General features: G+C 42.2%; 1 protein-coding gene across 1 annotated transcript; it reads right to left on the minus strand.

Moving 5' to 3' along the window:
- Window positions 1-2,509: 2,509 nt before the first annotated feature.
- gap43 (growth associated protein 43) lies at window positions 2,510-16,298 on the minus strand. Its single transcript, XM_033630296.2, has 3 exons — window positions 15,818-16,298; window positions 8,142-8,787; window positions 2,510-3,879 (listed from the first exon to the last, which is right to left on the minus strand). Exons 1-3 carry the CDS (start codon window positions 15,845-15,847, stop codon window positions 3,800-3,802), a joined length of 756 nt encoding a protein of 251 aa, XP_033486187.1. The 5' UTR covers window positions 15,848-16,298; the 3' UTR covers window positions 2,510-3,799.
- Window positions 16,299-23,067: the final 6,769 nt, after the last annotated feature.

The following is a 23,067-nucleotide window of genomic DNA, read 5'->3' on the forward strand; positions in this document are numbered from 1 at the left end:
GCATGTCATTCAAAATTGCATAAAAACGTTATAGTATAGTATGTTGTTCAAAATTGTATAAAAAAGTCATAGTATAGCATGTCATTCAATATTGCATAAAAATGCTATAGTATAGCATGTTGATCAAACTATCATGAAAACATCATAGTGTAGTATGTCGTTCAAAATAACATAAAAATATCATAGTATAGTATGTTATTCAAAATTGCACAAAAACGTCATAGTACAGGCAGTCCTTCAAAATTGCATTAAAAAGTTATAGTATAGCATGTCATTCAATATTGCATAAAAAAGTAATAGTATAGCATGTCATTTAAAACTGCATAAAAACGTCATAGTATAGTATGTTGTTCAGAATTGGATAAAAATGTCATAGTATAGCATGTTATTCAAAATTGCGTAAAAACATCATAGTATTGCATGTTGTTCAAAACTGCATAAAAAAAGTCATAGTATAGCAGGTCGACCAAAATATCAAAATATCATAAAAACGTATGTCGTTCAAAATTGCATAAAAAAGTCATAGTATAGTATGTCATTCACAATTGCCTAAAAAAGTCATAGTATAGTATGTTGTTCAAAATTGCATAAAAAAGTCATAGTATAGTATGTTGTTCAAAATTGCATAAAAAAGTCATAATATAGTATATAGTTTCAAAATAGCATGAAAATGTCAAAGTATAGTTTGTCGTTCGAAATTCCATGAAAATGTCATAGTATGGTACGTCTTTCAAAATTGCATAAAAAAGTCATAGTAAAGTATGTCATAGTATATATAAAATGTCATAGTATAATATGTCGTTCAAATTGCATGAAAAAGCCATAGTATAGTAAGTAGTTCAAAATTGCATGAAAACGTCACAGTATAGTATGTCGATTAAAATAGCCTAAAAACGTCATCGTATAGCATGTCGTTCAAAATTGCATAAAAATGTCATGGTATAGCATGTCATTGAAAATAGCATTAAAAAGTCAAAGTATTGTATGTTATTCAAAATTGCATAAAAAAGTCATACTATAATTTGTCATTAAAATGGTCGTACAAAAAGTCATGTTATAGTATGACATCAAAATTGTTATAAAATGTGAAAGTATAGCATGATATAAAATTGCTCATCAAAAAAAGTCACAGTATTGCAGATTGTTTGTCAAAGTATGGCCTCAGGGAAAGAGGCAGCCCTAAGAAACTTTTTCTGCAGCTTCTGAATCTGACATAAATTTCTTAACGGCCCTGAATGGAACAGAGAGGTTTGGGAAAGAAATTGTGTCAGGACAGTGCTGGATTCTGTCCAACTGGAAGATAAGGGTATGTAAAGGGAGGAAGGTATGGAAGAGTGTATGACTCATAAGGGAGAGGCTGATGAAAGAAACTTTTGAGAGAACTAATCCTTATTCCAGGACTGCTTGTTCAGCAAACTAGCTTCATTAGTGTGAAGGTCACACAACTTTTGTGAGACTGAGGTTGGTATTTATGCTCACCTTGGGGTCATTACTATTTATTTCATTCTTTACCGCACCATGCTTTCTTCACAGAAGTCACTTGGGTCCCGTTCTAACTCGCTGCAATTACATGTGCTCTTGCATGATGTTATTGCTGCATCCAGTTGCCAGGATCTTTTCACAGTTTTCTCTTTCTGATAAGATTAAAAATGTGAAAATAGATGTAAGACTGAGTGTGTTTATTGTTGGTATTAGGTATTAGGATTTTTGCATGTATACAATGGAATCAGAAACCTGGAGAAGACCTTATCTCTGCTCAGAGAAAATATACTGGCTGGAGTACTCTGCTCAAAATTGATATACTGTGGCAAGTACCTTATGGCGGCTTCTGACCATTTTTTATTTGTTCATAAATTATTGACTGTTAAAGAACCATGTGCATGCAGATGATCAGACACCTGGATTCTGGTCAAGGGATAGCCAGGTATCTCATGTTTCATGTCAACAGATTTTCCCGAGTAAGATAGAAAACCAGAACAAAACTCAGAAGCTAAATTTCTAATGTGAAATTTGCATCCTATGTATGTGAGGTGTTGTTACTGCTGCTGCTACTCAGTTTTTAACACACTCACACACCAATGGAACAGCCATTGGGGTTCAGTATCCTGGTCAAGGATACTTTGACATGCAGACTAGAGGAGCCGGGTATCGCCTGGAGGAGCCAGTATAGTGGATGACCTGGTCTACCTCTGAGCCACAGCTGCTCTGAGTCGCTGAGTAACTCGTAAAAGTCTTATGCCTTTAAGAAAGTTTGGTGCATGATATCAGCACCTTTCGTCAAACAAATACTTTTACATTTTGGGAAATACACATACTACTTCTCTTGCCAAGAGTTAGATGAGAAGATCAATACCACTCTACGAAACGAGAGTGGTATCAATTTTCTTATCTAACTCTTGGCAAGACAGCCAATTACTATTATGCCAAATTATTCAGTCAGTCTTGCTCCCATATATTCTACCATCTGAAGTGACAGCAACTTTCAACATGGCTTAAACAAACTCCACAATTTATGATAGTAATTGGCACATTTGCTTTATTTTGAAAACAGACATTGAAACCATTTTTATTTTTTTCATATTTTTTTCTCACAAGTTTGAACTCCTTGATAAGGTTGAAACTGGACATTGCACTCACTGGAACATGGGAAAAGTATTTTTTGTTTGCTCGTTTGTTTGATTTTTCTTTTTACTTTTTTTTGTTTTTTTGCGTAACATCAGTGCAAGAGTATTTTTCCAATTCATATAAACTGTCATAACAACACCAAAGACATCAAAAAGAAGCCGCCACACCTCTTAAGTTTTTGTGACTGCGAAAAAGTTCCTCTCAGAGGGAGAGTTCCCATCATGCATCTGGTTCGATGGTTCATGCTACTGTTCTCATGTTTGGTTGGCAGAACACAAATCGTCATGTAAGAGCCAGTTACACCAATACTATAGCTGACTTCTAAAGTTTATTATATGCTCATGTCATTTAAATGGCAACAGGTCCTTTATTATAAATGTGAGTAGACAGGGAGTTTGTAAAAGGGGTGTAAACCAAGCTTGAATGACTCAAGCAGAATAGAGAGAGAGTAATAGTCTTGTCCTATATGTGGTTTTTGGATTCAGGATAAAGCTGCCCAACTGGAAATGTCACACATTTAATTATACATTCTATTCTCCATCCGATGTGTCGGTACATTACCTATTTGTTGTGTTTTCAATACACTTGTACTGTGTTGAAAACTCAAATTGCATTTCATAACCAGCTTGTTTTTGTGCGTGCATTTGCAGAAGTACAGATTTTATTTGCAAAATGTGTTTCAAGAAAGTGCATTGCGATGCAAATAAAGTATGGTGCATTCACAATGCATTTTAAATGTGTTAATATCCAGTTGGGAGCGTTCATTCCACCACTGATTCACTTACAATACATAGTGAAGATCAAATCAAATCCTCCTGCTCCTCCTCCTCCTCCTCCTCCTCATCATCATCAACATCATCATCATCATCATCATCATTTCATCATCATCATCATCATCATCATCATCAAGGTAACAATCATTTTTCATCACTTTTAACATCATCATCGTCATCATCATCAACATCACCACTTCCTCATAGTATTAGCTTGAGCCAAAAAACTTAACGCTGGAAACTCCCCCAACATGAGAAAATCATTGCCACACAAAAAATGACAAACAAATAGAAACGGACTGCCTTCACATTGGGAAGGCAAAGAGCAACCTTTTTAGATTTTTGTTTTCGTGTTATTCTTCATACTCTTAATTCTGCTTTCTTTAGGTTAGACTTTTGCCTTAGTCATCCTTGGACTCGGTGCCCTCCGCGGCTGCATCTGCTGGGGTGGCCTCCTCTGCTTTAGACTCCTCTGCAGCATCTGGGTGGAGGGAGGGAAGGAAGGAGGGCGAAGGGTAAAGAGAGAGAAAAAAAAGGCAAAGTGCGAGGAGGAAAATGAGAACGAAGGGTGGAGAGAAGGGGGACATGACAGATAAAAGGTGGGTTGGGGAGAGGAGAGAGGAAGAGAGAAAATTAGCCTGTGGAGAGGAGATATTACATTGTGGGGCTGGAATAATAAAGCTCTAGCTGGGTCTTCTGAGATACTGAGCATCAAAGATCTCACATATCAGCTGCTACTTTTGATGTTTTAAATATTTCACCTCAGAAGGTTCTCGGTATAAAAAAGCATAAGGTAACATTCAAAAATCATGAAAATGTGGATATCAAAAATACACAGAAGAAACTGTGTAATTCTGTGTTGTTCACAAGATGTCAACTCGACTAAAACTGAGAGCAAGTCATTCAGAAGATGCAACCAAATGTCTGAAATCCCACGTTGGCTGTGTAAATAATGAAGAAGGAGAGTGCTCCTAATGGACCCATGAAACATTTGAACTGACATCACAACGCTAACAGCAGCATCTCGGCCTGTCACATTGAATACTGTGTGATGCCTGAAGTGTACTGCTCTGTAACAACATCCAGTGGAGGCTTACTAAGAGGTGAATACTGCTGAATAACGATCCATGATACATCACCAAGCCATTACTAATCAAGTTTGTGAGTGATATTGTCCTAATGCTTTACATTTGTCTTTGTATATCTCTTCTTTGCTTTTTTAAATCCTGTGCTGAAGGCTAATTTGCTGTTCATAAATTATTATTATTATTAGTAGTAGTAGTATTATGGTATAAGTCTATTGTCCCTAAAAAAAAAAAAAAAGTAAAAAGTAAAAATTTAACATTTCCTGATGTGTCATACAGTATTTGGTACCTTTATTTTATTGTTCCTGACCCAACCTATTATTTAAGTGCTTTGAGAGCAGTGATCTCATACCATGATGATCTCATACTCCTATAATAGAAAGAGGAGACATCAAAGAATGACATCATTGCATTGGAGATTGGGATGGTGGAGTGCATGTGTGTGGGTGTGTGTGCATATGTGAGTGACTGAGTGTGTGTGAGGGTGAGGCTGAGAGAAAGACAAGGAAGTGGGGCGATCCTGTCTTTGTCAGTGCTTGTACTAATGTGTCAGTGTGTGTGTGTGACTCAAGACAGCGTGATGTTCCAGGTAAGAGGTAATTAGCTTGTTAGCCAGTATGACAGACTCGAGAATGTCTCTACAGCCACTGAGCTGCGTGATGCAAATACAATTTCACCCAATTCTGAGAGCCAAAGCCCATCATTTTTTGGTATTTTGTCATCAGTGCCACCTCAGTTATCTACACCAGTGATTGTGATTAAATTGCTGGTTTAGTTTTGCTGATGCATTCACAAACAAGAGTTGCAGATGGAAAAACAAATGCCAGAACTCTGGTGATCTTTGTCTTGGTTTGCAGATTCAGCCCACTGATTTCACTTAAGTTTTCAGTAAACAATGTTAATGAGAGGATGACACATAGTTTACTGTGGAACTTGTAACTAAGATATAAAGTAGAGCTGAAGTGGAAGGAAGTGCGAAGACTGGCATCAGTCATCCCCGATCAGTAATTTAAATGAACATAATCTTCTTACTCGGACTGAATTTACATTTGTAATTTTGTTTTTAACACAAGATGGCACAACTTTCAAAGAATGGACATTCCATAAGGAGTGCCGCAAGGCTGTGCCCCGGGTCCACTATTTTCTTTGTCTTTGTTAATGCTAGGGGTCAACACAGGGTGATTTTCACTGTTATGCAGATGACACTCAACTCTATATAGCTGTTGATCCTGAGCCATATTTATTCCCATGAAAACTACATCTGTAACATAAATTTATAGGTGACCTAAAATTTTCACCTAAACTAATTTTATGACAAAACAGATGTCCTCCGTACTGCTCAAAAGGAGCAAAAGAGAAAAGAAAAAAAGCTTTTTACCATACTATTTCTGCATTTTAAATCTCAGGCAAGGAATCTGAGTGTTACTGTCAACTCTGATCTAACTATCCTGCTGCATATGAGCTCTATCAGAGAAGCTTGCACATGCTTTTATTACAAGAAGGCTTATACAGAATGCTGCTGCCGAGTTTTAAGGGGTTGAAAGAAAAGAGATCACATCTCTCCTGTTATTAAATCTCTGCACTGGCTTCCAGTTAGTTTTTGGCTGAACCTGAAGATTATTGTACCTATCTGAAAAGGTATTTATGGAATTGACCATGAGATGCTGTTATAATATGATACAAAGCTATATCCCCGGTAACATCCCTGAGATCCACAGACTCTCTGCTGCTCACCATACCAAAACCTAAAGACTAGTGGTGAAGCTGCTTTCAGACGTTTTGGATCCTCTGAATCTGAAGTCAGCAACATAAATTGATGCATTTCAGTGACTTTTTAATCTTTCTTTCACCTGTTACCTCTCCTGTTTTTTTTTTATTAAGTCCATTTTTGATTAATCTGAAAAGTCTTAAAAAATTAAGAATATGATAGCAAAAGTGGTTATTGTAATGATCATTGCTGTTGTGTTATGTTACTTTGCAAGGATAGACAAACCAAATACTAGCTCTACATAGGGGAATTTATGTTTTCAAATTTTCCTGTTTCTGCATCCTGCGTGGCACATGGTAGAAGTATCAGTTTTGCAACCTACCGCTAGATTCCACTAAATCCTACACACTAGACATGTGTAAAAGATGCTATATAGATAACGTTTATTATAATGTGTGAATATGCAGTGCTATGCCATCATATGACAGTTAACAACTTGTTCAGCTGTAACTAAGTGAAACCAGTGACACAGACTATCCTTTGGTGGAGAATCTGGATCATACCCTCATAAATCATTCAGTCAGATCAGAGTACCTGGCAGACTTGTGTGTTTGACTCTGGTCTGTGTGCTGATAAACCTTAACCAAGTGACTTAGTAATGAATATTAATTTGCAGTTGGTAAAGCAGATTGTGGCCAGCAGTGGATTCTTAATTAGCAGTTCTTTGTCAAGTAGTGTTTGTTTGTGACAGGCTTCCCCGGTGCAGATCGTGACCAGTAGGGATCATTAATCATTCATTGAAATCAGAGCACCTGTTATCCCTGCTCTGCTCCATGCAGGGCAGCTATCCCATCGAGGTGGTAACTATGACAACAGGGAGACAGTGCTGCCTAGGTGACCTAGTTTCCGTGTAGTTCTCCAGTGTGTGTGCGTGTGTTTCCCACCTCACACCCCCACCTACTCCAGACTGAGCATGCTCCATTAACTACCTGTCTGACCCAGTCTGAGAGTCCTTGGACCAGAAATATGAGTTCATGTCAAGACTTTGTTATATCAATATTATAATGTAATTTCATGGCCTTACAGTTTCATGTCAGGTAAACCATTCCCCTTTAACTGGACATCAAATGGTGGTTTGCTTTTAGATCTGTTAGCTTGTGCTGGAGGTCCAGACAGCAAAGATCTTATCAATTATTTCTGGCCTGTTGTGATGTGTAAAGAGAATTTAATGAGGTCATCCATTTTCACCACTATTTATATTTTAATTTGAATAAATGACTGTAGCAGCCACGTCAATATGTTGGCCTTGCTGAAGTGAAATTCATAAGAAGTCATCTCAGATGTTAATGAACCTTTATAACTCACGAAACATGATGCTTTCTCATTAAGCCAACAATACGACCTTGCTCCTAAACAATAACTCTGATCGTTCCCAAGATAGCAGTCGCCTATTGTACAACGTCATTCCTGACCACACATTATTTCCAACCCTGTATTTCTATCCCAATCTCCACCTCATCAGTATGGAGTTTCCATCTTGCAGAGGCTGAGATACAAGGCTGTCTAATCTAATATTGAGCTGTGTCTCTGTGTTAACCAGTGAATGGTGGAGCACTGCCAAAGATCTTTAAATCCCAAAGACTCAACACGCAGTTATTTCCTGCACTGCCTGCCAAGCAGACTACGGGAAAGCTTACCTATTCCTTGTTATTAGTTTTTTTACAGTAAGTAATTGCTTCTTGATTGGAAAGTGTGTCTGGAATTATTTTTTGTCCATGAACTCGTTGCCCTCGCAAATATGTGCACAACTTATTGTTTGACTAATGTTGTTTTGAGAACCTTTGTCTTATGTAAGTGGGTTTATTTTACTTGGCATGTGCTTGTGTGCATGTAATGGGGTTTTAAATAACTCTATTGTAATGAATAGAACTTACAAGCTTTAGTATTTACCTTGTTTATCTTTTGTTTGGTTAGGCTCCTCCTTCTCAGCTGTCGGGCTAACAGCAGCAGGCACATCGGCTTGTCTGGCCTCCTCCTTTTTCTCTTCACTCTCCTCCTTCTTCTCCTCAGCTGTGGCCGTGGTGGGACTCTTGGCTGCCGCCGCTGGGGCCTCCACCTCTTTGGGCTTCTCCTCGGCTTTCTCCTCCACCTTTGGCTCCTCTTTCTGGGGCTCAGAGGGCGCTGTGGCGGCCGTGGGAGAGGCAGCAGCCGGCGCTGCTGCTACAGGAGACGTCGCTGCGCCTACAGGAGAGGCAGCAGCAGCTGCCGGAGAGTTAGCTGGCTTGTCTGCCACTGGGCTTTTGGCTTGGCTCGTCTCCTCCTCCTTCTTGGCCTCCTCTCCTGCAGCTTCCTCCTCCTTTGCAGGTGCCTCCTCTCCCTCTGCTTTCTTTGCCTCCTCTCCCCCCTCTGTCGCCTCCTCTGCAGCAGCAGGACTGTCTCCTTCCTTCTCTTCCTCTCCATCTTTCATCTTTTTCCGAGTTATGTGTCCACGGAAGCTGGCCTGTATTTTGGTGGCAGCCTTGTGGGCCTTGTCCTCGGGTTTGTTGGTGGTGCCATCCTGTTCGATCTTCTGGTCTGCATCCTCATTCTTCTCCACCTGGTAGGCAAGAGACAATACAGCAAGTTAACACCTACCATAAGCATCTAGCAGGTCCACTGGAAACCAGCAAAGGAATGTACTGGTTGTAATGCTGAACACTTGCAAAGAATCCCTCTACTGTGGGGGTATGTAGCTTTAGGATGATCATCCCAAAATATCATGCTGGCAAAGAAAGTACAATATGTCATGAGTTGAAAGGTCAGAAGTCAGAAAAAGACAAAAGTATGTGCTATGAGAGAGGGTTTTAAGTTAACGTATGAACTGATGTATTTATAGCCATTACTGGAGGACTATAGACGGGGAGAAGTTGGGTTAGGGTTTCAGGACTGGTTTAGAATTGAGTAAAGATGTAGGACTGAATGAGGAACAGGGTTAGGAATAGGACAGTACACAACGTAATATTGAAAGGGGTTCCATGATATTACCTTCTGTAACTGGATCCATAGCTGTCCATCAAATAGTGGGTTGTGCTATGAGTCATATAAATCTAATGAAAAGAAATCAAAATCAAATAAAGGAATGAATGATGAGCACTGAAAGTGGCAAACAAAATGAATCAGTACATTCAAAATGAATAGGCAAATAAATCAAGGCAAAATATTTTCTAGGCAAAGTTCAACCAATCAAAAGCTTTAAATGTGCACCTTAAATGAATGTGAATAAGCAACATGAAGCAAACACAAACTGTCAAAGAGCATGCAGGCAGTGCAGCATCAGTTAGCCAAATGATAAAGATGTGAAAACTGCAGAATCTCTGTTTCTGTCCTTCCAGGTATCAAGTCTTTATCAGGATCCAGTGATTAATTTGACACAATAATGGATCTACAGAATTTTATCATTTCATGTGCTGGAAAGAGGAGATTTAGGGCCATTGTGAATCGAGAGTATAACAGATGTGTGTGTGGGTCGATTGTCTCCACACAATAAATCGGATTTGGGGCACGACAAATGACTCTAGGCATTTATTGCGGTTATTCAATCCAGGCATGAGGATGATTATTGTCCTCTTGATAATGGTGCTGAAATGGATTTGGTGAATAATTAAACTTAAATGTAAAACCTCTCCATGGCATTCATTAATGTCCCCTGGATTCACTGCTAATGACATCTTCAAAATTGTAGCCAAAAAAATGTAAGCTTTCAAAATTGAGGCTCTCTCCACAAAATAATGAGCTGATCTCTTTCTCTAGGTACAGTAGCTTTCTACATCTCCATCTCCGGCTGCTAGGGAACGAGCTGCCTGCTAGAATCTCCTCAGCATTCACTGCCATACCCCTCCCAACCATCAAAGGTAACCTTGACAACCAGAGTGCTAACTCATCACGGCGCTGTCTGCTGGTTGGTGCTATGAAAGACTATATGTCACCCTGATTGGCAGTGCACCTGACCCCTCAGGGGAGCAGGCCAATAGGAACTCGTAAATCAGGCGGAGCAATCAGCATGGTTAAGGAGAGGGTGTGTGTGATGGAGCAGCAGGGTGCGGTACGGGGCTGGCGGGGGGGCCGAAAGGGGTTATATGTATCAATGCTGTCGGTGTGTGTCGCTGAGCAGTAGCATCTTCTTTAAGGTCAGTGAATTTGAGGGGAAATGGTTTTCAAAATGCGACCCTGTAACTACATCCATCATTCTATCTCCTGATAACCTACTGTCTCTAATAGTGTCATTATACTGGATATGAGGTTTGACTTGGACAGCTGCCTGTGTGAGGAATCGCATCTGTGTGACATGATTTAAGAGCCCGAGGCGCTAAACCAACATGTCTTCTTCAGGGTCAGTGTGTCAGTCCAATATTGGAGCAGAGAGGCCAAGGTGCAGCTGTGCTGGTATATTTACCTCCTCCACCTATATTCACATGCCATCCCCAGGGTTCAGGGTGTAAATCCTGCCCCGGGCCCACCCGCAATTCCTAATATACAACATCTTCCTGAAGCAATTTTGTGCAATGTAATATTTAAAGAAAAACAGCCTGATACAGCTGGCTATGAAAGGGTTAGTAGATTTTCAGGGGCTTTATATTGCTGCACAGTTATAGTGACTTATGTTTAAAAAATGAAGCAGAGCTGTTCATTTAACAATCAGATATTAAGTGTGGAAATAAACTTTAGCATGTGTCCTGCTATTAGAACAAATAGCCAGCGTGGAGACAGACAAAGCACCACCGGCACACCCACTGCTCTTAATAATATGCAGGTCTCTGGTGACTTATTGGGCTTTTACTACATCTGATCTCATGGGTGCTTACAATTGCCAAAAATTTGACCCAAGCACTTAACTCTAAATAGAATTACTTACTGGCTGCATACAGTGAGTCAGACAGAGAGAGGGAAAGAGAAAGCGATGGATAAGGGTGTTTGGGAATATGGGGGTATGACATCATTGTTGGAACGGAGGGTATGTCATTCACTTTCGAGATCAGGGTGTGTATGAGCGCAAGTGTAATAAAATCACTGCAGAGTGCCAGGTGATCTCATATCAGCACATGAAGTCGGGGAAGAAAGACCCCCATCATGGTTTGACCACAATTATAGCATCATCATTTGAATTATTGATATCTGTCTGTGCATCACCCTCAAAAGTGCTGCGCTGTGATTTTCTGACTGCTGTAGTATCTTTCCACAGGCCATAAGATTCAGTGCTGAGTGACTTTGAGCTGCCATATAAAAGTTATTATGCTGTGATATACGAGCGTTTAATGACTGAGACTGTTACTGCATTAAGATCTCGTGTTATCTAAACAGAAACATGATTGCAAATCCTTTAAGAATTGCTCCTTGACTGCTAACTGAACCCTGGTCACGTACCCTCCTGCAGGCGCTGTTGCACTCGGTGTCTGTGCGGCACACAGTTTTCATTCATAAATACAGCAGCACCTCCCAAAGGTACGGCACACCACAAGGTGCACTCCCTTTAAGTCTTCACACCAAGACTCCACAACCGTTTAAACTCTTCCTTGATTAATTTGCAGCGAGGCAACATATTTGCATTATCAGGTTAATCAAATGACTTATTACAATTAGCCTGCAGTGTTTCCTCTTTGAACACGGTCGTTGTGGTTGCCATAGATACACTACATTAACCACTTAAAACTGTTTTTATTACCCAGCAAAAAGTGGAATGTTTGCAATATAAAAGTGCTTTTCTTGCATGATTGTAAAACGGATTATGCAATCCTGCAATTATAAAAGCTACAGTGTAATGTAGAGCATTAAAAGCTTGCTGTAGGACACTTTTCTAGGCAATGTGTAGGTGACAAATAATTACTGCCATCTTCATGTTCAGAATCTAAATGTACAGTACAATAGCTCACAGGTTAATTTCTTGACAAGAGTGCCATTTCCCAGAGGGCAAACGCCTCTGTCTTTCCTGTCTGTAAAGGCATTAAACGGCCGTGTTGAAATGTGTTCAGTACAACGTCTGATGGACGGATGTGTCTATTCCTGCTTTGCCTATCGGCTGCAGTCTGTGCTCTCTCCCTGTCTGCCTCTGTCCTTGGGGGGGCACCGGCTGTCGTGAGAACCACACCCGAGATTCAGTGGCTTTACCGGCAGATCCATAACCACACACACACACACACACACACACACACACACACACACACACTCACACACACCATCCCCCAATGGTGACACACAGTAACAATCCGCCACCTTCCTACTGCCTCATTGCCAGTGCCATTAGGGACTTGTTTCAGGAGGGGGAGAAGGAGGGGAAGGGAGGCGAAACGGGGGAAGACACGGTGGAGCGGTGGGGTTTATGCTGGTTGAATTACCACAGAACCACAGCTCACGCTAATGCACACGCCAGGCGTGCATATAATCATGCTTCTGTTTTTTTCAATTCTAATCCATTCAAGCAGGAGACTCCCTTTTCACCTCGCCGCTCCGCCCAGCCTAGGACCGAATGCCGCTGGCAAAAGGGGAGAGAAATACTAAAGGTAATACTTGCATTTATAATGGTGGAGCTTTGCAGAGGCCCTTTATCACGAACCCAACAGGTGCAGCTGCTCATTTATTTGATGTAAGTCACTCTAACATGTAATTATTGAAGATTTGTGTATATTGTAAGCACTAAAATATACAGCACATTTACTCATTTCAGTAAAAAGAAAAACTCCCCTAACATTTGTCACACTACCACAGTTCCAAAGCAGGCAGCGAGGTAACATTAGCCACCCTGTCAGTGGCATAGTTCCTGCAATGACACCTTGCTCCTGAAAATTCAAGCATGATTTCAATGGCTGTCTGCTCTCCTGCAAGAAGCATCCAGACACCAACGAGCCAAGACGAGCTGCTGTCTGCAACTGCTGAATATCTCCCTCTCCTTCTTTCTGTCGTCTTTCACTCTCTTTCTCACTGAGCAAACTGCTACCCACTCATTCTCTCTCACACACACACACACACACACACACGCACACACACACACACACACACACAACGGAGCACCACACCCTTTTAGCCAGCTATCTCCTGCAGATGAGGAGAGGGGGGCTCAGGTGGTGACTGCCACAGCCCCCGCTCGCCATCTCTCTCTCCTCTTTGACGGTGAATTGATGAGCGATGTTAAAGGATGCACTGTTTCTTTTACGACGGCCCGGGAAAAGATGCTCCGCAGCAACTAATAAGCGGCCATATGCCAGCGTCATTACATCCTCTAGAGCAGCCTTTAATTCAATTACACCGACTCTCTGCCTGAACAAAGGCTCCGCAATCGCCACTGATCTCATAGGGGCTGGGGGTGAGGATGGGGAGAGGGGCAGTGGGGCTGAGGGGTAAGAGGAAGTGGAGGCAAGCTGGAGGAAAAAGGGGCTGGGGCTGGACATGGTGGAGGCAGGAACTAAAAATATGGGCTGTGGCTGGTGCTCTGGGGAAAGGGGCATTGAGTGCACAGGGAGCCACAGTATGAGAGGAGATAATCCTAAAGGTAGCAGACTGGGTCTGAATTTTGGTCAAGAAGGATTTAGGTTCAGGCTGAAACAGGACAGACAGGGCAGGTATGATCCTGGTGCTAGGTGGAGAGCTAGGGATGGAGTTGGGCGGAGTTGAAAAAGAGCACATATGAGTGGGATTTGAAGGAATGGTTTATGGGGGAAATGACATTTTGGGGTAGGCCAGGTGATGGAGAAAGACCTGAGTTTAAAATGGACCTGTAAGAATATGATCCTTGATCTTCCCCCTAACCCTTACGTGAGGACAGGAAGCATCCTCTGTGGAGAATTTTGTTCTAAAACTGTATGAAACTAAAGATGAAGCTCAGGGCTGTGGCTACCGAGTAGACTTAAATGAAGTGCTAGTAGCCACTCCCATGGTGAAGATGTTGCAACAGCACTTAACACTCCACAATGGCAGGACCCAAAGCAATACTGCCATGTTTGAAGCAGTATACCATGCTCTTTGCTCATCCATCCATAAAGACCGCCGAGTCTGTCTGGATTAATTTATGCCTCTGCTCCTCAAAAGCAGGAGAGAGGAGGATAAGTGCTTGTAGGCCGGGAGGATATTTTTCCCTGTGGTGAGACGTGCACGCTCGAGGCAGCGACAGCGTTTTGTGGGAAAAGCCGGTGCCTCACCCACATGGCTGCAGTGTGCAGCACGCCGGCTTCCTTTCTTTTGATCTTTCCCACCTTTGCGCCTGCTCGCCACCTCCAACCATCATCCCTCGCTCTGTCACCACCACATTTCCTGCCGGTCGTAGCCACCATCCAGTTCACACTCTACGTTTCTGTTTTGCTGCATGCCTGCCTCTCCCTACCTTCCCCCATACCTTGCAGCCTCTCTCCCTGTCTCAGTCTTTTTTTTTTCACCTCTATTCCCCACCAGGTTCCCTTGGCTCTCTACCTCCTCTTGCATCTTTTTCCCCCCTCCATCTACCTCCATGTGCACCAGCTACACTCCCACCCCGCCGCTCATTCTCGCCCTGCTCTTCCTGCATGTCTTTCAACTGGCAAGCCATGCTTCCTTTCCCTCTCTCCTCCCTGCCAGAGCTAATATGACTCATCCCGGCTAACATTTAAGAAGCAGTCAAGTGCCACCGGAATCCAGCGTGCTACGAGTCCGATAAAATCACAATCAATTTAAGATAGCAGCAGAAAACCGGCTCTGATCACACACAAAACCACCATGATAGCTGCTGAAATATGGAGTGAAGCACAGAGGAGTGCCACCTTCCTTCTCCACTGTCCAGACCCACCCGCTTCCATGCAACACCTTTCTTTTTTTTATATTCTCTGCCACTGAGAACAGGATTGGGTTATTACATACTATCCAACACCAGCCTTTCACACCCTTTAAATGAGTGCACACTTCATAGTACCCTCAATTGACAGCATCCACTTATAAAGCTGGAGGGCTATGATAATCCATTTAGACTCATTTATTCCCATTGTATTCCCCCGAGGCCACTGACATGATGGTGCTGCTCTCTCAATCCGTACCCCACCCTTTTTTTTTTTCCTCTCTGTGGAAATTTACTTTCCTGTGTCACCCATTTCTGCTCAAGATAACAGAAATACAAAAGACACCAAGACCCCCTTTTAAGGCATCAATTAAAAGCACATAGGTTGGTCTAATTAATATGAATCATCTTGGATTAGAGGAGTTCAGTGGAGCTCCTGAACAAATGAGGGGAGTATTTCAGAGACAATACACAATCTATCAAGTGCCTTTCAATAATCTGTCACTTTTGTCAAGTGCATGATCAATACGAGGGAATGCCGGGCTGCCCGAGATCGAGTTACAGTCGTGTGCCTCTCTGCAAGTACAGTGTGAGGTCTGAGAGGCATTGTGGCAACATCCATTCATGCGGGATAATCACATTAACTAGGCGTGTCTGGGCTCTGTGGATAGACTTCTATAAAGACACGCCAGGCCCCGAGTCAAAGCAAATTACACCAACATTTGCTCTAATCTCTCCTCAAGCACCCTGATCTGACTACGAACCAACAGTCACAAAGTTCAGAGTTGAGATGCATCATTTTTTTTGTCATCATAAAGAGCTGAGAATATGAATAAAGCAAATCAGAGCAGTTTACCGGTTTGGTTCTTCTTATGCAGCACAGCATAGTTGTAGTTGTTGTATCCTCCCTTTTTCTTCTCTGCTTCTTTCTTCCCTTTTTTACCTCCCTTTCACTTCTTCTCTCTCACCCTCTCTCTCTCGCGCGCGCTCGCACTCTCTCGCTTTCTTGCACGCACACACTCTCTCTCTCTCTCTCTCTCTCTCTTCTCTCTCTCTCTCTCTGTGGCTGTATCAACAGCTAAGCCGCCCAGTGCATTTACTCATCCCAGTTTGCACACACACGCTCTTCAGTCGGTCTGCCTGGGTGCACCTCTCTCTCTCTCTCCCTCTCTTACTTGCTGCCTGACAATGACTACAAGCCCACCCTTTAAACCCCTCCCTTCCCCTCCATCCCTCCATCCCTCTCTCCTCCCCTCTTCCCTTCACACTATCCCCCTCCTCCTCCTCTTTCTCCTCCTCCTCCTCTTCTTGCTCATAGTGATGAACCCCCCCACCTCTTTTAGATCAGCACTCCTCTCCTCTACATCTTCTCACCCTCCTCCTCCTCCTCCTCCTCCTCTCTTTCAGCCTGGCTCCAGCAAAAGCTGCGGCCCCACCCTAAAAAGGCTCTCGCTTAATGACTGACTGGATACCTCCAATTTTTTTGCTCTGATACATCATTTTTTATTCTGCTTTTTCCTCCCAAAACCAACACTACCCCTCTGTTTTATCCCCCCCCCCCCTTCCTCATACACAAGGAGATATCTTTTCTCTTAAAAAAGAAAGAAAGAGAAAAGAAGAAGAAGAAGCTCCCAAATGGAAGTCGCCTCCTCTGATTGCTCAGGCTCCCTCCTCAGACTGTGTTATACACTTTCTGGATCTCTGATCAGTGATATGAGCCTGTGAGCTCTGCGTCCAAATTACCATGGCGATGCCAAAAGCATGTTTTCTGGCACAGCCGGGAGCATCTCTTGCCAGGACAGACGTGTGAAAGAGAGCAGTGATGATCGTGAGGCACATGCATGCACGCACACACACACACACACACACACACACTGTGCTCTTAGGACACGTCACCCGCAACCGCCAACCCACCCACCCCCCCATACCCAGCGCGCTCTGTTCTCATGGAAACACCAGCAGATAGACTAGAAGAGCAGAGGAGGAGGAGGAGTGTGTGTGAGAGAGAGAGATTGAGGGAGAGAAAAGGATGAAGGTAGGAGGAGGAAGCAAGAGGGCCGGGTGTGGCAGACAAGGCAGGCGAGGCAAACTGACTCTCTTTCCCTCTTTCCCTCCCTCTTTTTTTTTTTTTCTCCCTCTGTGCCCACATTTGCACACAGTCTGTTTTAATGAGCGGGCACAACGCATGCATTATCCCCACAACTACATTTATAACCATTACCGTACAGTGAGGCTGGCAGGCGCATGCTCATGCAAACACCCACACTCTGTATTTGTCTTTCATAATACACACACACACACACACACACACACACACACAGACATACGCACACACTGTGGTGTCAGAAAAGTCCCCACCCCCGCTCTGACACTGGCGAGCACCAGCAGATGCTACAGACACAATGAGGATGGAGGGAGGGATGGAGAGCAAGAGGATAGACACAGAGAGAGGGATGGATGGATGGAGGGGAAGAGGAGGAGGAGGAGGAGGATGAGGAAGAGTCCTGAGGGGTTGCGCTCTGCTATTCTTCTCTCTTACAGGATTATTCCACATCCAGTTCACTGAGGGGAAATCATTAACCTGAGCCACAGCCTTCCCGGTGGTCGCTGCTGCCACACAGGATAATCTAGCACCATTACTTAGCTGTACTACATCATCACTATGTGTCATCATGTTCTATAGCGGACCATATGACACAGACACTGTAATAACGCAGAGTTCTGCTGAGCACGCATGGTCTTTCTTGGCGCTGCCCTGCTTTACTTTTATACAGGGATGCACATTCATACAGCTGCCAGTTCACAGTCCCCTACTGGGTTGCTTCACTGGAATAACTAGGAGATAAATGTTTGGCTCAGGGGAAGGGGCTGACTTTTTACTAAGTTGTCTGAGACCCAATTCTTAAGCTCAAATTTACAAACAGTTGAAGAATTAAAGGACTAAACTGAATAAATGAGCAGGGAAACATAATGAGTGTGAAAATAATGTGAATCGTATGCTACGGCCTTCACTAGTCACCAGATTAGCGCTGAATTGATGAAGGAAAGAAAATGGTAACAGTAATAATCAGTTTGTCGTTTAAAGGTCCAGTGTGTAGGGGCAGAAATGGTATATAATAATCATCACTATGTTTTCATTAGTGCATAATTGACCTTACGATACGCCCCGCCTCTTTGTGATGGTCTAACAAGCTGTCGGAGTAAGCATGGAGCCCACACTGAAGACATATTATCATGTTTTTGGAAAAATGAAAGAGTGATTCCAGAGAGAAGCAGACAGAGGGGTCTACAGTCTGTGTTTGAAGGATATATCCAGGATGTCAAACTGACTCAGCAGCAACAACAGGTTAAAAAGACAAAGATAGAAGCTAAAGCCGAACTATAGGCTACAGATCACAGTGTAAAAGTGAACCACCACATCACTGCTGATCGCCACACAAGACAATGAATGTAAAGGGAAACTTTGCTGATATTGAACCAGCTGTGTGGCATCGCAGTGTGTGCAGAAGAACAGTGTTTGGCTTCGCCCCCGTGCTGCTGCCAGCACCTGCGATAACACACAGCTGGTTCAATATCAGCAAAGTTTCCCTGCTTCCCTTCACTGATTCCTGCACAGCAGAGTCAGTAGCTAGCTAGCTAACCCTACTCTTTTCAGGGTCTGAGTTTGGTTTTGGAACAGGGAAGAAACGTATATCTTTTTCCAACCTCTCCAGGTAACGAGTATCATTGATACACGACGTGCACCAGGCACAACATTGAGCTCCAAATCCACAACACCAGCCTGAAAATGAAGTTCTGCTACCTCGCCGCTAGATGCCACTAAACCCTGCACGTTAGACCTTTATTTGTTTTTTTTGGTTTGTTTTTAGCAAAAGAGACGAACATTAAGTAGTTCCTGCTTCTCAAATGTGAATATTTACTAGTTTTCTTTATCTTCTGGAACATTATGGAGGGCATTTTTCACTATTTTCTGATTGGCTATGTCCTCCTGAGACCTGAACTTTTGTTTGTATGCATTTTTAATTTCTCCTACAGTAGCTATTTGGGATCAGTACCCAATAAGTATAAAAAACTGAATATTGTCAACAATAATCAAGTCCCAGTGTCCTCAAACCAGACAATAATAAAGTCCTAATGTCTTCAAATGAGTACTTCCTATCAAAAGTGTCTAAAATTGGTCAAATTTGTTGCCATATCAAACTACAAACATTATTAGTCATAAACTTTCAACCATAAAATTTGATCAGGTTTTGTATCGTGTCCACTTTTGTGTTGGGATCGGCTGCAGACTGACTTGGCAGAGATGGCTGCCATCTTGCTTTTATATGGATTAGTGTATTACTACCACTAGATGGCACAAAAAGTGTCCACGAATGAGGACAACAGGTCTAACTTAAGTTAGTCTCGCTCACCAGACCTTTCTCATGAAAAGAAAAGTCTGGCTGGGCCAACTCTCACTTTAAGATTGGAGAAAAAAACGCCCTGGCTGCTTGTATTTCTTTCAACCAATCACAATCGTTCTTGGTGGTGCCACAGCAATGGTACGCTTGCAAAAATACTGCCGGGGGGAAACAGGTTTTGGTGTAACACGCCCACAAAAATATCGCCTACAGGACACGAACCATGGCAGAAAAATGGCTACATCCCCGCAAGATCAAACACTGCAAAAGTTAGTAAAGGACGTGTTGAAAACTGCAACTGGAGGTGGTAGGGCGGGACCTTCAGCGGGTGGCTCGTTCCGCCCAATGAGAGGCTGATCTTTGCAGCGAACTTCCACCCACTCAGACTAAACTTAAGTAGACTAAAGTATATGGTCAAGTAAACCCAACATGTGATGTCCTTATATGAGGACACAGGGTCTCTTGAGGATACAGAACAAATTTGAGAGACTTAGAAAATCTAAACCAAGAGGCACAGAGGAGCTGTTCTTTCAGCTCCTGGTTGCCCAACACTTTACCAAAACACCTATCTACATATAATTATGTATTGTGTCACTCTATTCTAATTAGTTCAAGATTTTGATCCAAAGGCATTACTCAGTTTCAACAAATTCTACTGGCAGCACATTGATGAAAATGTTTACAGCATCAACATCAAGTGGCAAATCACTTCAAATCAAATCCCCACACTGGCAACAAGAAGTCCTTTAAGAGAGGACTACAGCAACACAATCCTGTAACAAATGATTGGGGCTATCTGAATGAAAAAAAAGAAAAATCCAAACACTCAAATGCCCAAGAGCCAAATCAAGCTGATGCCGGGGCGGTGATAGCTGAAGAAACAGAGTGAGATTGTGTGTGGGATGGTCTTTGAAAACAATCCATTTGCAATTGCAGCAGGTTGGCCAGCAGTTGACTGCAAACTGCCCCGACCTACAGTGACCGCTCCTCCTCTTAATGACTAAGTATGCTAATCTGTGTCCACTTATTTGATTGTTCTGTTAAGCAGCTGAATCTGCTGTCTACTGACCACAGAGATCAATACTGTCACACTGTCTCGTCAGTATCGAGAAGCAGTCATGAGGTTTGTTCTGGCAACACTGTACTGCAGGTTTCTGGCGCTTACTCTGCTTACAAAGTCATTTTTATTGTTGTTAAAACTAGGACACCAGTTTACACTGTGTTGCCACTTTTCAGTTTCATTTCTACCCACAAGAGTTTGTCACACTATCAGCTAAAGCAAGACTATTTGTTTCTCAGTTTATTTGAGTGTGCTTCCCTTTGGAGCAGTGTTAGCTGTCCTACTTTTTGTACACTATTTATATTTAAAGGAACAGTGAGTAAGATTCGGGGAGATTTAGTGACATCTAGTGGTGAGGACTGCAGACTGCAACCAGCGGAAACTTCTACAGGTTATTGTTCCTTTAGTTTTCATTGATCAGGAGGGTTTTACTCAGAGCCAAATTATCCACAGAGGTCTCTTCCTCTCCAAAACAAGCAGACTCTGTGATTTAAAGCTATAATAACACTGAGTAAATCAGTGTCACATAAAAAAAAGGGAAAAAAAGTTTTTCTGATGCTTTTGTCATGTAGGGGTTTGTAACTGCGGTGGCCGATGCTAAAACTCCCAACATATTTTCAGTCCGACCTCTTCACATATTGATGTTAGGTCATGGAATTTCCACGTCCAGATACGACATGCAAGGTACCCTGGGTGCATTGGTTGTTGACATTCTGGGACACTGTGTCAAGTTCTGCCTGTTATATGCATTGTCTTCTTTCAAAATACAGTTCCATTTTCACAGGAAATTTACCGTTTACATACTGTCTCTCCAAAAATAAATGCACTACATCAGTACAACAATGTGAATTGACGTTTTTTTTTTCCTCCAACAACTAACAAACATGGTTTAGAGATGCGCGGATGGCGTTTGAGCGCACCTGAATCCTCAAGCACTCATCATTCATCCACCTGCCACCCACCTGACGTAATTATCTTCTAAAATTTAGAGACCCACAACCGCAGCAAACCCGCGCCAAACATTAAATTATTGTATTTATATTTAAATTATGTCCAGCCGTTCATGCTCATTCGCTTTTCATATAGCCGCATTTTCTTGACTTAAACAATTAAAAGATTATAGGCTACTTTCGAATGTGGTCACATTTATTTACTGCTATATAAATAAAGGTTATTAAATACGAATATCACTGACAAATCCATCCACAATCCACCCGCAATTAATTACAATGTCAATTTTTATTGGTTTGGGAACAAAAGCAAGCAGTTAGGTTTGGGAAAAAAGAAAAAGGTTTGGCTTTACAATCTCTCCTGGGTTGGTGTTTGTTGGACCCATCCACCACCCCTGCCACCTGCCCGACACAGAGTTTCCCTGCCATAACTTTTGTTCCTGTTCCCTGATGCTGCTGTGTGCCGTTAATGTACAAGGGCGACTGGCCAGGTATCATGCTGGCGTCACAGGATGGATTTTTTCGTCACTGTCTAACGCCACAGGTCACTGTCTAGTGTGACTGTGTTGAAATGCTAATGGCCCTATCCAGAGTCAGTCTTTGCTTTCTCCTTTCCAGGCTACTGTAGAAACAGGGCAGTGCGACATGGCAGACCTCATGGATGAGGATCCGCTTCCTATGTAGATATAAACGGGTCAATCTATGGTTCACAAAAACACAACAATTCTTATTCTCAGGTGCTTATACTCTAAACAAGACATACTTATTTTTTATATTCTATTTCTGCCAATGAATCCTCCTAAAGCCTACAAACTGAACCTTTAAATAAAGCACTGTAAATGTTGCTTAACAAGTATTGCGCCACTGGCAACTGTGCCTCATTATGGGAAAAAATGCATACCCTAGAGAATGGTGCTATAATACACACCTGCCATTAAAAGACTGACATTCACATTACACAGTTTTTCATCATTTGTTTAAGGCTAAACTAAGTGCCTACACATTTATGAGATAACCCTATTTTAACATGTAAATCTTGCCTGGTGCACCTGGTTGAATACACTCTGCTGTTTGTTGCATTGTTCATCAACAATGTAGTCTGTCCTTTCAGACTGACAGTGATGAAGCTCCTCATTTGGACCATGAAAGGTCACTGTATCTGTAAAAGACAATGGGATTCACATGCAATCTACAAACTGCAAATCATCTTGAAATATTAAGCTAAAAGCTGAATACAATTTTACCATTATTATTCAGATTACTCATGGGATTCTTATGATCTTAACCAGAATTTTTACAAGGATTCTCCCACAAATACCAAAACTCAAACTGTGCCTAACACTTGTGGAACACTGCTTCAGCATCAAGCTTTAACTACACAACAGCTGTTTAACATTGGTAATGTAAACTATTCTGTAGGTGATTTATTCCTCCATAGACGTACCGACAGCTTGATGTGTGATCTTCAAGAAGCAATATGTAATCTTTTCAAACTCTTTTGGTGGGCAAATAATTGCAGGAGCATCAAAGGTCTTCAACTCAGATCACGCTGTCCTGTATCTGACATAAAATATTCCCCACAGAAGTTAGCAAACTACCTCATTAGCGCCAAGATCAAACTGAAACATCTGCAGAAGACGTACGCAAATGTAACACAGGATACTTAGATGATATTAGAGCCCTAAGCACCTGTTTT

This window comes from Epinephelus lanceolatus, chromosome 4, assembly GCF_041903045.1.
Source record: "Epinephelus lanceolatus isolate andai-2023 chromosome 4, ASM4190304v1, whole genome shotgun sequence".
NCBI lineage: Eukaryota > Metazoa > Chordata > Actinopteri > Perciformes > Serranidae > Epinephelus > Epinephelus lanceolatus.